General features: G+C 36.1%; 1 protein-coding gene across 1 annotated transcript in view; it reads right to left on the bottom strand.

Annotated features, from left to right (window-relative positions):
- LOC150083286 (uncharacterized) overlaps positions 1 to 19,257 on the bottom strand; it is a 159,738-nt gene that overhangs the window by 70,991 nt on the left and 69,490 nt on the right. Inside the window, exon 3 of the mRNA XM_090378463.1 lies at positions 14,422 to 14,504. Within this exon, the coding sequence (XP_090234589.1) occupies positions 14,422 to 14,504 (83 nt within the window). The remainder of the gene's footprint in view (positions 1 to 14,421; positions 14,505 to 19,257) is intronic.

Raw genomic sequence — 19,257 nt, 5'->3', positions numbered from 1 at the left:
CCTCAATTTGAATTTATGCCCTCTCAGGTGATTTTTCTGAGCTAGAGGAAGAATCCCATCAGCATTGAGCATGCTTAAACCATTCAAGGCTTTATCCTTATTAAGGTTGAATGTTGTGCTATTTGTCCATCTTATAACATGGTAAATTGGTGGGTGCTGTTTTCCTGGACATAATCTAGCAGGTTCTTAATAGCCTTCTTTTCTTGTTCAATGAGGTCAGTCAAGCCCCTCCCTCATTCTTTCTAGGCTATGGTTAGTCTCTCGATGGCTAACTTCAGGTAGTGTTGGCGGCTATTAGTTACCATTATTCTGGTCAATCTCAATTTCCTCCAGCTCAGTGTTGGTACAATCTATGATCTCAAAGGAACATGTTAGTATTGGGACTATGTAAACATTTATGGCAGTAACCATATCCCCACCATTCAGCTTTGACTTCTCAGTCTTCTTTAATGATATTTCTCAGTCAGGTGGGCCTTGGTCTCCTCACTTTCTAACATGTAAGACTGCATCATCCCCATACATTTGTAAGTCTCTCCCTCTGTCATGGCTTTGATTTCTTTAGCATTAGTTGAGGCATATGCAAGAAAGCAGGCCTATAGAGCATCAGCCAAAAAAAAAAAAAAAAAAAAAAAGAACCTTCCCATTTCACCCATTTGGTCACTCCAAATGTTTTGTCTAGTTCAGCCTTAACTTTATTAAGCTATCAACTTTCACAACAGATGGAAGGCTATTCCAGCAATCAACTACCTGATGGCTAAAGGCAAACTTCCACACATCTATTCCACAACTATCTTTCCTCAATTTGAATTTATGCTCCCTCAGGTTCATAATCTGAGCAAGCAGAAGTATCCCATCAGCATTAAGCCTGCTCAAACCATTCAAGGCCTTGTACACCTCAATCAGATCACTTTGCAGGTGCTGCAACTTATAGAATTTAAGCCTCTTCTGGTAAAAGAACCCCTTTGTTCCTCTCAGCAATCTTGTTGCCCTTCTCTGTACTCTTTTTAGCAACTCTACATCCTTCCTAAAATGAGGCCTCCTGAACCGTATGCAGTACTCAAGGTGTGGCCTGACCATTGGCCTTATACAAACGTATAATCACCTTGTCTCTGCTAGCAAAATTCCTATATATCATTGACAAAACAACATGATCTGCTCTGGCAGCCCATCTGCACTGCTCAGAGAACTTCATATCCGAATGCACAATTAATCCCCAGGTCTTTTTTATTCTTCATCTCCGTGAGTGTAGTACCACATTATTATGTTTCTCTTAGATTACTGCTACTTCACATTTGTCAATATTAAATTTCAGTTGCCACTTCTCAGCCCATCCACCTAACTTTTTTAGATCCTACTGCAGTATCATACAGTCTTTACTATCATTAACAACCCTGCCAACCTTTGTTTCATCTGCAAATTTGGACATTAAGCAATATATGTAATTTATGTATTTATTAATACATTAATAAATACATAAAACAATGGGGCCAGCAGCAAACCCTGGGGATCCCCACTAATAACATTAGTCCACGTAGAGCAGTGTCCATTTATTACTACTCTCTGCCACCTCCCACTCAACCATCCCTTTATCCATTGCAGCAACTTGCCCTTAATGTCATACTGCTCCAATTTGTACAGCAGTCTTCCATGTGCAACAGTATCAAAAGCTTTCCTGAAATCCAAGTATCTGATATCAAAATTATTTTTTGCATCCAGTTCCTTTGTGACCACATAGTATCCATTCAAATTGGTCAAATAAGACTTCCCCTTACCAAACCCATGCTGTGTCTGAGCTATTACTACAGTCTTGTCTAGGTGATCCTGCATCATTTCTTTAACCAGTGACTCCACTATTTTCTCTGGAACAGAAGTTAAACTAACAGGTATATAATTATTTGCATCGCCCTTTGAACCCCCTTTCTGAATTGGGAATACATTTGCACATCTCCAGTCCATGGGGAGATCCCCTGTATCTAAGGATGCTCTCATAATTATGGCTAAGGGTTTTCTTACTTCCCTCGCTGCCTCCTTCAATATAACTGGATAGATTCCATCAGCCCCAGGTGCCTTTTTTATGTTTAACTTCAATTTCTCCTCCACTTTGCTCATTGTTATTACAAAATCCTTTAGCTCTCTGTTAGAGTTTAGTAATCTTCTGTCCTCCAATTCCTTCTTCACCAGTCTTCAGCTGGTAGTTTTGGCCGACTGGATGTCCCTGATGCAATCCATGGGTTGTCTTGCATTTGTCTAGCCAAACTCCATCCTGATGTCAGTGCTGAACTCTTTGGTGATGTGGAGCAGCTCCACATCACCAAAGAGTTCAGCTCTATGCCACAACTGAGTTGATTCTCAGTTGTGGCATAGAGTTTGATGTCATCTATGTACCTTAGGTGAGAGTGGGCATACAGTTTCTTCCTCCCTTCTTTTAGGGTATATCCATTATTGAGTGTGGTAGACAGTAGGTTCAGTGCTAGATAGAACTGTAGTGGGTTCAGGGCATCTCTCTGGAAGATGCCCTGAACTTTTGATGGGGATTGGTCTAGCAGAGATGTTCCTGACCTTGAAAGTGGTTCTCCACTTTGCCATTTGTTGCTTTTAGAAAGTGTGTCAGTGTCAGACTGACTTTGTAGATCACCCTACAAAGTCAATTTCAGTGTCTCTATCAGCCTGATATGGGACACAGAGTCGAAGACTTTGTGGTAGTCTATTTAGGCAGTGTACAGGTTGCAGGGCTTGTAGGCTTGATCCATAACTGACATGTCAATGGTAAATTGCTCCTTGCATCCTTTGCTCATCTGCTTACAACCCTTCTGCTGTTCAGCCATAATGTTCTGGCTCTCCAAGTAGTCTGATATCTTCTTAGTTATGCAGCTGGTCAAGATCTTGCATATTGCTGGGAGAGAGGTGATTAGTCTGTTCTTCACTGGGTTTGTGGTGTCTTTGTCCTTAGCCTTCAGGTAATTCCTTCAGTTAAAGGATCTGGGATTGTGTCAGGGTGCCTTATCATTTGGATGAATTGCTCTACTATGTGTCTGTGTGCATTAACTTCTTGTACCAGTAGTTGTTATCTATTCCTTTCTGATCAGGAAGGAATGAATAACATCCACATGTTATCTATTCCTATCCGATCAGGAAGTCCCACAACCATGGTTTGCCAGTTGTGAGACTCCCTGATTGACTGTTGTACTTCTCCCTGGATCTCCCATTCTGTCATCTCTTGTACATCTTTGGTTCTCTTCCATTCTAGGTCTATCCAGGGTGCACAGCTGTTATGACTAACTTTGCTGCTCCACAGGTTACCCCAGAACTCAGAGTGCCTTCTGGTTAGGGGGTTCATTGCCCTCCTCCCTATTATTATTTAAATCAGTATTTTCCAACAAGAAAAATTTACTAGAAGAGTGGTGAAGAGTTTATTATACTCTTTACACTCTTATATACAGTCTTCACACTTTACAATTATATAAAATTTACATTCTTACATACACAATCTGCCAATTTGTGTTTAGATAAACATGTTTGTTTTTAAATATTATTATATACAACTTGTGAGTTTGCTTTATGTACATGCACCAGAAGAGGTATGGCAATTAGGAAGTACATCTGTGGTTATAATGACACTAGGTAATATCTTCGTTATCGAGTGTAGCCCATCGTCAAGGAGTGTGTAAAAGAGAAATATGAACTGTAAATAAATGATAAAGTACAAGTCAGCAAAGACAAGACCTCAATTTTTCCTAATTCCCATGAAATCAACATTTACTTTTTCTCCTGAAATGGTCTCCATTACAATTCACATTACTATGAGATCCAAGCAATGTTCCAACAGAAACCTGTCTGTGTTTTGAATGGCAATTCTTTGTTTACCTGCAATAATACATACACATCCATCCTTGAATCATCTTTTATCAAGCTTTGCTTACTGAATCTCAAAGCACCAATAGCAAACTACATAAATTCAAAACATCTGTTTTTCAGAAAATTTCCACTACAGGTAAAGCAAATAAGGATCAGGAAAAATTAACAAACTGAGATTAAAAGAATGAGAAGCTGACTTTAAATTGCTTCCACAAGAAATGATCAATTATCCCAATAGGCCACTCTGATACAAGTTTGGATAATCAACATCCCACTATATAATACAGGATAATTAAAAAAAAAGCTTGAATTCTTAAAACAGCATAACTATTTTCTTTCAAGCAAAAATATAGTGCCTTGCATATGAATACTTCAAGTTTATTGCCAGGCATGTTACAATTGTTGCATCTATCATTAAAAGTGCTGCAGTAGTAAAAATTTACAGAAAATTTACAAATAACCTTTACAGAAAGGTACAGGAAAGAGCTCAGTGTATTTTTAACTTGGGTTATACACTTCTCTTGCCAGGTACTCTGTACTTGAGTGGCATAAAAATTAAATTGAGACAGCTGTTGTTTAAGTCACACAAAGAAAACAAAAATAAATGAACCTTTATTATTACAGAAGGAATGTGCCAAGCTTGACACACAATAATACCTGACCTATGTAGTCCATGCAAACCAACAATTCAGACTAATTTAGATCTTGGAGGGCTATAGACAATATTGTAGATAGTGTTAAGAAAATGCTTATCCTTCAATCCATACCAGCTATAGATTGAAGCTGAGAAATCAATGTTACAAAGAAATCAATGATAATATGCTAACATCAGCCATTTTAAGCATTCCCTTGATGTGAAGAAGAAAAAAGCCTCATTTGGGGGTATCATTGTCAGATTTTTACACCTTCCATGTGAGTTGCAATATGAGATTTTGGGACTCTGAAAACACATACATGAATGAAGAGCATATTTGTGACAGTCCTGAAGTGTACATATTTTTTGCAATGAGCAGAAGAGAAAACCAATTACTCCCCCCCAAAATGCCATGAGTACTATGTACCTCAATATGCTAAAGAACTTTCTGCTTTTCCAAATTCATGAGGAGACAAAATACACTATTTTCAACAAAGTGTGAACTGTTGATTTAACAGCATATCAAAATTTTAGGCTATATAGTGCCAGTGTAAAAGTACATTTGCAGATTGTTTTGCATATTGTGTGGACTGAAAAACCTGGAATAACTCATGAGGAAAAAACATATATTCTCTGCCTGAGATCAGAAAAACTACAGCTCCAACTGAAGAGGCCCTTAATTTCTCCAGTCTCTGAGGGGATTTGAATTCAGACTCACTAATGAATGACAAGTGATAAAACCACTATATTGGTGGAGGAGACTATGTAACACTGTCTGAATGAACACTTTCTGGGTTGGGTTAATGGATTGAATGGTTGGTCACTTTGTTCTCTAACTTAATCTCATCCTTACAAATAATTTTTCTGTGGGATTTGTGAATGACACATTCAAACCAGAGCTTAGAAGAAACAAGTTCTTTTCAAGTAAACTTTAAGCTGGAACAAGTTCAAGTCTTTACAAAGGAACTAACTTATTTTTTTGAACTAGGCTCCTTTCCCATACATATTTCAACTATTATGTTTTTCAGCATTCAAGTTTCTTTGAAGATTATTTATGCTTCGGAGCAATTTCTAGGAAAATGTTAAATTTCGTTTCAACCTTACTATATAACTAGCTTACATAAAGCATTCCAAAAGTATCTGTGGCAGTCAATGCTTGGAGTACTAGCATAGCAAGGTGGAATTATCAACCTATAATACTCTTTTTACATGCTAGCTTATGACAGATAATAAACATGTCATGCTAATAAATTACTGTAACTAGGATTACATAACCTTTACAATTAATGAAATTGAAACTGAACAAACTTTGCCTTAAAAAAAAAATAAATAAAATAAAAAAATACTTTCCCTGCTGGTATTGCACTACTTTAAAACAAATATTACACTGCTAAAAGGTTAATTTACCATTTATTTAAAAGATGAGACAATGGTTAAATAGCAGATTAATGTTTTGGCATCATTATCGCCAAAAGATTATGCATTTTAGAAAGACTTTCTAAAATCCATAATCATCCCATTAGAAAAGAAGAAAAATGTCCTACAGTTGGTACAACAAATTGTACCAACTATAGGACAACCAGTTTAATTTCCACTCCTCAAAAATATTACTAAAAATTCTCTCAGAATAAATTAAAGCAAAAGCAAAGGATTGTGAATTCATAGAAGATCAAGTTTGGATTTAGAGAAAGCTGTGGGACCAGAGAGGCAATAGGAATATTAAGAACACTAGCAGAAAGAAGCATGGAAATAGGAAACGATCTGGCAATCTGTTTTGTTGATCTCAAAAAGGCTTTTGACAGAGTGAATTGGGTTAAGCTGATGGAAGTCCTAGGAAAGATAGGAATAGATAAAAGAGATCTTAAACTAATTTTGGAACTTTACATGGGACAGACAGCTGTGGTTTGGATTGATGGAGAGGAATCAGAAGACGTAGACACTGGTAGGGATGTAAGGCAAGGACATTCCATGTCCCTTTTACTATTTAATTTATATGCAGAAGCATTAATGAAAGAGTACAAAGAAGAGCAGAAAGGAGGTGTAAAAGTAGGAGAGGAGAAGATAAAGACAACAAGCTTTGCAGACGACCAGGTATTGACTGTTAATAATGAGGAAGAATTACAGAGCTCCCTGGATATCTTGAACAATAAAGTAAAGGAGTACAATATGAAGATTAACAGCAAGAAAACCAAGATAATGTTAATTGCAAAGTGGCCAGGAAGAAGAATCAATGTAAAATTAGATGAAATAATATTGGAACAGGTGGACAGATACTTGAGAAGCATAATGACAGAAAATGGAAAGGCCTGGAGGAAATAAAAATAAGAATTGCAATGGACAAAGAGGAATTCAGTAACAGAAAAGAACTATTGAGAAGAAATTTCAAGAAGGAATTAAGAAAGCAAATGGTGAAAACATTAATATGGACTGTTGTACTATATGAATCAGAGACATGGGCATTGGGAAGAGAGGAGATTATATGGCTAAAAGCATTCGAGATGTGGGTGTAGAGAAGAATGGAAAAGGTGAAATGGGTGGACAGGGTGAGTATAATGAGGAAGTTTTGAAGAAAGTAGGTGAAGAGAGAACGTTAGTAAAAGAACTAAGAAAAAGACAAAAGAACTTTATAGGACATGTATTGAGAAGAGAAAGCATGTTGAGGGAAGTAATTGGGGGTAAGAGAGCTGTTGAGAGAAGGAGATTTGGAATGATGGATTGGATGGGAAGAGAAAATTATGCAGGAATTAAAATGAAAGCACAAGATAGAAAAGTATGGTGTCATTGGAGACCTGAACCTGCCTAAGGGTGGAAAACTAGAAGAATGGCATCATTCATTAAAAAGTTATGCCAACTGTGTTATTTCCAAACAAATGTCTTGGAAAGTAGTGTAACACTAGGGAAACTCATAAAGGAAAGTTTTTTCCTGCTGTGAGGAAGGTTTTTTTCCTGCTATTATGGTTAGCTATTTTATTTTATAATTATTAAATTATTATCCAGAAGCCTGTACCTTTTTATATACGAGTACAAGCATATTCTCCCGCCAAATTTTATTCCAAGTGTGTAGGCAGACTTCCCACGATTTGTGTCCCTCTCGCCTCAGTCTCCATTTCCTAGGACTCTTAAATACCCACTAGCTGCACGAGAGCCTTGTGCAACCTGGCTATTCATGGAAATCTTATTACTTATTTAGGTTTACAGCCTCCTCTGCTGCATACACATTTTCTAGCATGCATTATATAATTTGTATTTTTCAATTACAGAATACTGTTTTACTCATAAATTCAAACATGGTGCTAATTAATCACAATATAATGTACTTCCACACAATTTTATTACTGTGGGTCAATTATTTTGGAAACTACTGCACTTTTGTCATCTATAACCCTTTGTCCACCAATAACAACAACAAAGAAGCTCATTTCAGATATCCATAAAATAAAAAGGTTTGAAATGAATAGCAGATTTTATGAATCGGAGACAGCTTCAGTTGGGTTGTTTTATGTTAGCACAAAGTCAGCTCTGAGCATAACATATCTGGTACATCATTCTGTAAACTATGTGTACCTTAATGGAACAGTTTTACCTATAACTCAAGTTAAAAGGGTAGATCCCTTCCCACAACACTACTTGGAGGAGAAAGAAATAATGCTCCTGCCTGCATGCAGTTATCTTGCTTGACAAAACTGCACATTGGGCAAGTGATATTTCAGTGTCCCCAGTAGTAAAATTAGCACTTCCCTACCACTGGGATGGAACAAGCTTACAGGATCTAATGGCTGGTTTTGTATCATTGTTAGAGATTGCATGTAGCAGTTGAGCATTCTAGTGGGGCTACAGGATTTATATTTTTGTCTCTGGTGGTCCCGACCCTTTCAAGAACTATGTCTGATAGCATGTATTACACCGGATATACAGTAAACTCTTTAAAATCTGGCACCCTCAGCGATGAGAGGTACCACTTTTAAAAATTTTCTAGATTTTAGAGAGGCATACTTAGTGGCAGAGTTTTGTCAGAGCATATTACACTGAATATATTTTCATTTGTAAACATTTATATTGACCAAAAGATAGTCCAAATGTCAGAATCTAAATAACAATTTAGTTTGCAAAATGTAAACTAATTACAATAAACATAGTCACAGCAAATGTTCCCAGAATATCAATGGAGGTGCTACAGAGAAAAAAAAAAAAAAAAAATTCTGCAATGAGGGAATAAGAAACAAATTAGCTACTTTTCTTAAAGAATTATTACAAGCAGTCTATCAATTTAAGTGATGTTTTACTTTTAATAATGTGCATGGAGAATTTCAATCAAATTCTCATATGTAATAGCAAAAATAGATAAGATTCATTTTTGCCACCGTAATAAATATAGCAGAGAGAGAGAGAAAACAACAAGCCACTTAGCCTTCTCTTCCACAGCATTTAATATGGGGTGGAGTGGAAAGATGAGTGAGTAAACTCAAGCAGACTGTTGTTTTTTGTCCTACTTAAGTAATACACCTGAAAAGTTGTATGGCTAGTTATGACAACAAAAATACTGATTGTGTGAATTAATTTGTGTGCATTAGTAAGTCACTATTTATAGACAAGATTAACCATAGATTTTATGAAGCATAGATTTTTCCAGCTATACATCATACTGAGCATTTACAGTCTCTCTTTGCTCTTGGCTGTTCTAAAGTGATATCAAAATATTCATCAACAACAAGCTCTGTACAAGTGGGTATCAAAAGGTTTTTCCATGACCATGTTCTACATGTCTCAAGAGGTTGAGATTTGGAATGTATATTACTCCTCTATGTATTCCTCCTCTACCTAAAGTTGTTATTTGGTTTTTAGGAGCATTAGCAACTAAGGCCATATTGCTCCGGGGATATGCGGTGGTCATTCCCTGACCTTTCCACATCCTCCATATTTGGTGATCACGGGCTCGAACCCTGGTCTAATCAAGAAGCGTGTACTATGCACTGCCGCTCCTGCCCACCTGGCTACGGAGGCGCCTTCTAACTAAAGTGACACATTTCTTCCATATTTTGAGTTTTACATTTTTACTTTCTACATTTTTGTAGAAAGACTCACTTTGCTCTTAAAATCAAGCTGCTGTCACAGAAATTACCTTTACATTGCCAAAAAAAAAAAATGCTTCCCATGAAAAAATTATTACAGCTAAGGAAAGAGGATGAAGTCAGAAGGTGCCAAGTCAGGTGAATAAGGTGGGTGTGGTAAGCTATGAAATCCTAACTTCTGTGATCAGTGGTTGCGACAGCAGTGGGGCTAATGCACTGTCATGAAACAACAACATGCCTTTGCTGAGCATTCCAGATCGCTTTTTGTTAATTGCTGCATGTAATTGCTTCAGTAAGTTGCTTTAGTAATTTGAATTGATGGTGGTACCCTTCTCCTCTCAAAACACTGACAGCAATACCTTCTGTACAGATGGATGGTTGCAATCTGGCCTTGGCGATGTTTCCATTGTTTTGAAACCTGTTTTGTTTCTGGGTCAAAGATGAATCTACAATTCATCCATAGTCACCAATAGGAGAAAAAACAAAAAAAAAAAAAAACAGGTATAGATCGCTGTCACACATGGCAATCAATTCAACAGAGAACATGAGCAAGCAAAGAATTCATCATGCTGAGACCTTATTCATATTCAAATCATTATGAATTATGCTTTCCACTGATACACAGCTTATCCCAGTCTCGGCAACTATTTAATTGTATTGCAATGGTCACTGAGGATCCACTATTTGATTTTCTCCGTGAATTCAGCAGTGTGGGATGTTGATGGCCACCTTCATTCCTCATCATGGACGATCTCTCAGCTGCACTTGAACTGTCTCCACCAATTTTTTACAATGTCATACGATGGACACATATCCCCATACACCTTAGACATCTCTTCATGGATAGTCCATGGCTGTTTGCCTATCCAAAACAAGAATTTCATAATTGATTGATAGTCAACTTTATCCATGATGACACTGTCACACATTCAGCTCTGTAATGAAAGAAATATGAGTTAGGGCAATGAAACTTCTGGCATATATTACAGTCAATAAAACAAAGTTCATATAATACACAGAAGGGAAAAACTTTTTGATACCCCCAGTTCCTCCTAAGTAACAAAGTTTATTGAAAAAGAGACAGCACTAAGAGAAAAATTCAAAGTTATAATACAGCTAAAATTATATAACCTCAGAGAAATTACAAGATGTTTGCAGGACTACTTGGTCCCTTCATCTGTTTTTGAAGCCACAAGGATTTAATTCATTGATAATGCAAAGGTCTTAATTCGCACAACAGAACAAACTTGTTTTTGTAACAAGTTGCTCTTATATTCCATCGCTTTCTAACAGATGGCCTCGCAAAAGGGTTAGCTGGCTGGTACCTCATCAGATAACACCTGATCTCCAGCAAAGAAAACTCAGGAAAAACAGTTTTTAGCTTATATTACAACTTAAAAAAAAAAAAAAAAAAAAAAAAACTCTTATTTCATATATTACATGGTAAATTACATCTAACAACTTCTTTAGAACTATTTTTGTCTCAGTGTTGCCACTAGAGACCACCTCCTACTAATGAAAAACCAAGTCTCATCTTTTATAAATAAATGGATGATTAACCTTTTGGTGAGGCCATCTGTTCGAAAGAAGTACAACACCAGACAACTCATTGCAAAGGAAAGTTTGTTCTATCAGGAACATTAAGAACATTTGGTGCTGTACCTAAGTACAGGCAGACCGGAAATGTAGGAGGCCCAAATTGCAATAATATTTTAATTTTTTTAAATATTAAACAAAATGATTGTTACTTAATATAATACTTTAATTGTACAAAACAAATTCAATATTGGTGTGTTGCACATAATTTAAATTTAGTTGTATCTGATGCAGCACATTCTTCAACAGCAGAATTATTTTTTTGGAACATTACAAAGGTTATACATGTTTTGCATTGCTTCGCTAATTAGGTGGGATGTTTTAAAAAGACACGTAAAAATTACTGTGAAATCTATACCAGAAATAAGAAGGGAAGGAAAGATAAAAGCTGTTGAAGCAGAACAATATCAGTTACGGAATATTACATTAAATGAAATCAAGGAACAGGCCAAAGGAAAAGATGTAAAATTGCAGTCTGAAATGCAAGGTTTGTTAACAGAAATTACTTCATTTAAATTTATTAAAAGTGTAGTTGTTTAGTATGAAATATAAATTGTTTGTTTAATATAAGCTGTTTGGTATTATAAATAAAGTAAGTAAAGCCATGTAAAGCAGTACAACTGATATGAACACTGCAATTATATTGATAGGTGCTCATAGTGAACTAAAGAAATTTAGAACATCAGGATTTAAAAATTGTATATGGATAAAGCTATAGACATTGCAACTGAGTTGGAAGTACCATCAGTTTTACTAGAAGTGAGAGTTTCTAGAAAAAAGCACAAGTTTACCTATGAAACTTCAGATGAATGCTCTATTGATCCAATCAAAAGGCTTGAAACTGATTTTTTTAATATGATGATCAATGTAGCTATCATTAGCTTACAAGAAATATTTGATCGAATGAATGAAATATCCTCAGCTTTTCATCTTATTCTAAAATCAGAAAACTTCATGGATTTATTTAAAAGTGCAATAGAAACAAAACGTCAAACAAGTTAAGGAATTCCCACTGGTGAAGACGGGAGCAGCAACATCAATGCCAAAGAGTTACATCAAGAAATCCAATCTTTGCAACACGTTTTGAATGGAAAAAATTTGTTGCTTAGAATTAGACATTTATTCAAGAATAAAAAAAAAAAAAACTTAGTTGAATTATATCCCAACATCACTATTTCAATCTAAACTAATGGAGAAATCCATTAACCACCAACTCCTAAACTATCTAGAAACCTTACATCTAATCAGCAATCACCAATATGGATTCTGACAGTGTTAATCCACAGGTGATATGTTATCAGGCTTATGTTATCCATCCATGTATGGATTCAATGGAAAAGTGTGGTGAACCTCAAGCAGTTGCTCTTGACATTTCATAAGCCTTTGATTGTGTTTGGCACAAAGGCCTTCTAAATAAGCGTCCATCTTATGGTTAACCAAATGTTTTTTGTAGGGTATCCAGTTTTTTCTCTGCTCACTGTAGATGATGGTAGATGGCTATCTGTCTTCTATCTTCTCCACTAATGCAGGTGTTCCCCGAGGTTCAGTTCTTTTTCCCACTCTTTTCCTCTTGTATATTAAAGACCTTTCCCATTGACTGTAAATTCTATGCAGAATTTTACTGATGACAGCACATTGCATTCCACCTTCCAGTTTGAGAAACCTTATACTGCACAAACAACTCCGAATTTCTCAAATATCCAGTACCAATTCCCTAAATGCTAATCTGCAGATCATTCTCCAGTGGGGCAAAGATAACTTATATTCAATTCTTTTAAAACTCAGTCCTATCTTCTTCTGCTCCTATGCTTTCGATGATACTCAGATTTCTAGACAAGATCACATATCTCTATTAGGGATTACCCTGACTTCTAATCTCTCTTGGCATAAGCACATCAAAAATATTGCTTTCTCTGCATCTGGATTTTCTCTTTTGCTCTCATCATCATTACTTTTCTTCTAAACAGCTATTCACTCTGTACAAATCTCAAATCCGCTTCATCATGAAATATTGATTCTACATCTGGTGAGGTACCCCATAACCTCTCTCAGGTTTCTATACTCCATTCAAAAGGGATAGTCTCTCTCCCCCCCTCTCCAACCATGTGCCAAAACCAGTCGGCATCCTTTTACTGCCCACTTCAAACTCACAGAACCAACTTTCCTTCTTCCTCATTTATTCCTTCAAATTCTGTTTTCTGGAATAACCTCCCTTCTTACATATTGGAAAAAAAAAAAAAAAAAATAGAAATTCAAGTCTAATGTCAACAAGTATCTTCTTTCATCTTTTCAGCCTTCAACCCACATTGTCCTAAATACTATAGGTTCTAATACATTTGGGGATTTCATTTAAAAAAAAAAAAAAAAACAAGTAATATAAAAAAATTTTTAAAGTCAATTCCTACTTAGGTCAACAACGAACTTTCGACTTCAAAAATTTATCAAAAAATTATTGATTTTCACAAGAATTGAACTCGCATTCTTCACCTTCACGTGAAAAATACTGAAATCCTTGCATTTTACCGATTGAGCTACTGCCTGTTGATTTCAATTTTATTCCTAAATTTATATCCTGATAAATATCTTATATAAGAGAAATTTTTTTTCTCCCATATAAAACTAAAATTAATTAATTAATATTTGAAAAAAACTGTATTAACATCAAGTGTCATCCACTACAAGTTTAAAAAAATGTATTTGAACTTGAGTGGATGAATAAAAAGTATTTTATTAACGATTGAAAATTTGAACAAGATATATATAGGGAGAGTGTGAACTAATAGTAGGAATTGAAAAAAGAAAACTTGCTGTCTGCAAAAGCAGTTTTGAGAGTAAATAGTCCTGCAAGTATCTTATAAAGAGAAATTTTTGCACAAACACTTAAAGATAAATGTGATCACTGATATGAGTGTACTGTATTGCTTTCTTAATATTTCTGAATTTTAAAATGTAAATTTTTTGTAAAATGTGCCACATTTTTCGAGATTGTAAAGTTCCAGATTTTACACAGTTTTACCTTGCTTCTTGAAAGGGGAGGGATTATCTTAAGAAAAAAAAAAAAAAAAAAAAAAATTTTTCCTCCAGTTACTGAAAGGATAGCAGAAACTTAACAAGAGATTTTAGGAAGTTAGAATATGCTACATTAGCCTAGAATACAGGTAACAGAATATGTGCACTGCTTTAGAATATTTTATGGATCCATTAAGATTTAGAAAAATTAATTTTAGCAAACTGTCCCTAGTAATGAAAATATTAATGAGAACTCACCCTCTCTAACCACTTTAATAACACAGCACCACGTGATCCAAAAGTATCAATTCCTGCACATACAAATTTATCGCAGATCTGAACTGAAAAAATAAAATAAATAATTAGACCAGTGGGCATACACAACTACATGTACAATCAAAATCAATAATGTGTATAATTAAAACAGCACTTCAACTAATACTTTTGAAATTTAGTCTTCTTAAAAACTTAAAAAAAACCTAATTAGGTACATACAATCATAGAATGAATACAAAAACTCTTGTAAGCCTTGTATTATTTGGATCAAGTAAATTTTTAGGCAGTAGCTCATTAAATTCTCAAGCTCCTAATGGAATATTTGATTTCTTAACATATGACCCAGTTGCTTGTTGGATAGGCTTTCACTCATTTTGATATTACAGAGCCTTCAGAAATTACACATTATGACAAACAGCAGTTGCACTTCTTTTAGGTGCATTAGCATATATGCATAAAACACCTATTCTCTTCTCCATGTCCACCTGTCTGTCAGTTCACATGTAATATATCAACTCCTAGTGAATGGTTTTCATAAAATTTTATATTTGGTCTTTTAGAAAGAACTGTCAAGCTATCCCACATTTCATTAAAATTGACCAAGGGAAATTCGGAAATTATTATTCCTTGTGATAACTCAATCTGTGTGTAATAACTCAATTCTCAGTGGATGAATTTTCATGAAGTTTTATATTTGGTTCTTTTAGAATCATTGAAAGTCTTTCCAAATCTCAATACAATTGGATATTAGAAATACGGCAATCATTATTGCCGAATTCTTTTTGAGATTGATATTTTCCTGAGATATAAGTATATGTTGTTAAAATAATTTTAACAACATATACTTATCTCAGGAAAGCTTTTGACACTGTTGTATATAAGATTGCTATAAAAATTAGAACTGTGTAGCAAGTTACGCTTATGGATCAAGGAATGGTTGAGTAGGAGAAGACAAAACACAGTTATCAATGGTCACTGCTCTCCATGTACTAATGTTATTAGTCATATCCCCTATGATTCAGTTGTTTTAAATATTTATTATTGATTGTTTTAAATATTTATTAATGATATTGATGAAGGTATATCACATTTAATATTCAAGTTTGCATATGATAAAACAGTTGGCAAGGTGGTTAATGACAATAATCCCTGTACACTACTGTAACAAGATTTAGAAAAATTATACAGATGGACTGGGAGGTGGCGAAAGAATTTTAAAGTAGCTTTATTTTAATGCAGCTGCATTAGCATTAGTAGAGGCATACGATGCAAGAAAGCAAGCTTATGCAGCATCAGCCAAAAAAAAAAAAAAAAAAAAAAAAAAAAAATACAATCCCATTTCATCCCTCCATTTGTTACAAGCCTGTTCCACCAATCAACTACCCGATGGCTAAAGGCAAATTTCCACACATCTAGTCTACAACTATCTTTCCTCAATTCGAAACTGTGCCCCCTCAGGTTCTTAGTCTGAGCAAGACGAAGAATCCCATCAGTATTCAGCTTGCTCAACCCATTCAAGGCCTTATACACTTCAATCAGATCACCTCGCGGATGCCTACGCTCCACGCGATGTAATTTGCAGAACTTAAGCCTTTCTTGGTAAGAGCACCCCTTTATTCCCCTCACCAATCTTGCCCTTCTTTGTACTCTTTCTAAGAACTCTACATCCTTAAAATCAGGCTCCAGACCTGTACACAGTACTCTAGGTGTGGCCTGACCATTGTCTTGTATAATGGTATTATCACCTCCCTGTCCCTGCTAGCAAAATTCCTATATATCATTGACAAGACTCCATGACCTGCCCTTGCAGCCAGTCTAAACTGCTCAGCGAACTTCATATTTGGCTCCACAATTATCCCCAGATCTTTTTCACTTTCCACTTCCCTGAGTGTAGTACCACCCAGTTCGTACGTTTCTCTTCGGTTATTGCTACTCATATGCAGTACTTTGCATTTGTCAAGGTTAAACTACAGTTGCCACTTCTCAGCCCATTTTCCCACTTATCTAGATCCAGTTGGAGTAGCATACTGCCATTACTGTTGTTAACAACCCTGCCAACCTTTGTATCATCTACAAACTTGGACATTAAACTTGATATACTTTCATCAATATCACTGATAAATATGCAAAACAACAATGGGCCCAATAGCGAACCCTGGGAAACTCCACTAATAACATTTGTCCACAAAAAGCAGTGTCCATTGATTACCACTCTCTGTTGTCTCCCACTCAACCATCCCTTTATCCATTGTAGCAGCTTACCCTTGATACCATACCTCTGAAATTTGTACAGCAGTCTTCCATGTGCAACAATATCAAAAGCTTTCCTGAAATCCAAGTATATGATATCAAAATAATTTTTGGCATTCAGTTCCTTTGTGACCACATGATAGTAATCAATCAAATTGGTCAGACAAGACCTCCCTTTGACAAACCCATGCTGTGTCTTAACTATTACTGCAGTCTTGTCTAAATGATCCTGCAATGCTTCTTTAACCTCCAGTCCATGGGGACCTCCCCTGAGTCCAAGGAAGCCCTCATAATTATGGTAAGGTCTGCTTACTTCCTTTGCTGCCTCCCTTTACGAGATCTATCCCATTTAATATAATGGGATAGATCTCGTCCACCCCAGATGCCTTCCTTATGTTTAACTCCAATTTCTCCACCATTTTGCTCTCAGTTATCACAAAATCACTTAGCTTCCTGTTAGCATTTGATAAACTTCTGGCACTCCCCTCATTGAATAACTCCTCATGTGTGAATGTAGATGCAAAATACTCATTCAGTTTATCAGCTACCTGAGCATGATCATCAATAATCAACCCACCTATGTTAAATAGCCCAATCTGATATATCCCTTTCCTTCTAGCGTTTATATAAGTAAAGAACTCTTTGCTGTTTTTCTTTGCATCCTTTGCTAAAGATTTCTTATAATCTGCCTTCGCCTGCCTAACCTCCTTTGTGACTTAATTACAGACTAGTTTATACCTGCCATAGGCTTCTGTGTTGCCTGACACTTTATATGCATCCCATACATTCTTCTTCTCTGCCACTAGCCTCATTAATTCATCTGACATCCATTTAGGCCTAAACGTTGAACAGTATTTCTTAGTTGGAATGAAAAGCCTAGTAGACTCCAAAATTAAGTTCCTGAATGCTTCCCATTTAGAATTCACTGTTAGTAACATCATCAGTTGATCCCACTGTACAGAATTTAAAACTGTCTGAGACCTCTGTAGTCACCTTTATGAAAGCAAAAGCTCTTCCATTTAGCGTTGATGGTAGTTACATCTTTAAATAATTCCCACATCAATACATTATGATCACTGTCATCCAGTGGTTCCGTTATCTGCAGATTCTTAATGCATGAAGAATCACTAGTGATAATCAGATCAAGAGTATTACTCCCTCTGGTTGCCTCTCGAACATTTTGCTGTAGAAAACAGTCATCCAATAAATCCACAAAAGTCTTGCTAGTATGCGAGTGACCAAGCCAAAAGTTCCAGTCAATATCTGGAAAGTTAAAATCTCCCATTATAAGACATTCTGATTTACTGGCCCACTATTTCTATGCACAACTGCTCATTATACTCATCAGATTCATTAGGCCTATAACATACACCTACTCTCATTTTTCCTCTCCCAGTGCTTATTTCATACCAAACAGACTCAACACTGCGTTGTCCACCAGCATCAATTGGATGCACTTCCTTAGATTTTATGTGTTTCTTTACTAACAGCATAACCCCTCCTCCTTTCCTATCCTGTCTATCCTTCCTATACACATTGTACTCCCCAAATTCCAACTCTGCACTGCCTATATCTGTGTGACCCCAATGTCTCTGATATCCCAACAATATCTGCCTTTGATGTCTTGACTAGCACTTCAAGCTCATCAAATTTATTAACTATACTCCTATCATTGGTGTACATGCAAGTATACATGCACCTGTTTCTGCTCCTAGCCACCCTAACATAGCCCATGTATTTACTTGTTCCACTATGACTCCCAGCAGTCCTGGAAATCTCTATTACTTTGCTTTCTAGTCTGCTGCCCATTCTAATAGAAGCAGTGCAAGAATCACTTTTGCCTCTGCGGCCACTGTTAACCTTTTATTCTGTGTATCCCCCCCCACACTAGCAGTTTTCCGACCCACCTAACACTGCCAACACTTAACATCGACACATGCAAGGTATTAAATATGGGTAGCAGTAACACAATAACACACAGTGTGATACAACATGGGAGTAGTAGAAAATGAAAAACACATGGGAGAAATTGTACAGTCAGACATGAAGTTTCCTCAGCAATGCAGACAAGCTTCCAGGATAGTTCATGGAATTTTGTCAAAGATATACAGGAATTTTTCCAAATAAGGAGATGACTACCCCACTGTATAAGGCAATGGTTAGGCCACATCTTGAATATTGCATACAGGTCTGCAACCCTCATTTTAGGATGCAAATCTGTTGCAGTGGGTACAGAGAAGAGCAACAAGATTAGTGAGGGAAACAAAAGTGTACACTTATCAGGAAAGGCTTCTTGTTTCAGGTGTTTAAGGCTCCGAGTGGACTGAGTAAGCTCACTGCAGATGGAACCCTTCCTCTTGCTCAGACTATATGCAAGGGAGCATAAATTCAAATTGATGAAGGATGGTTGCAGGACAGATGTGTGGAAATTTGTATTTAGCTAGCAGGTAGTTGATCGTTTGGACAAACGTCCCTCTGATGTTGTAGAAATAGGTGGTTTGAATAAATTCAAGGAAAAACTGGAAAAACAGTTAGAGGGAATGGTGTCTTTTAATTTTTTTTATCTCT

The sequence above is a fragment of the Mastigoproctus giganteus genome, chromosome 7, assembly GCF_048544385.1.
Source record: "Mastigoproctus giganteus isolate SK-2022 chromosome 7, ASM4854438v1, whole genome shotgun sequence".
Taxonomy (NCBI): domain Eukaryota; kingdom Metazoa; phylum Arthropoda; class Arachnida; order Uropygi; family Thelyphonidae; genus Mastigoproctus; species Mastigoproctus giganteus.
This window is presented reverse-complemented; position numbering and strand designations above follow the sequence as displayed.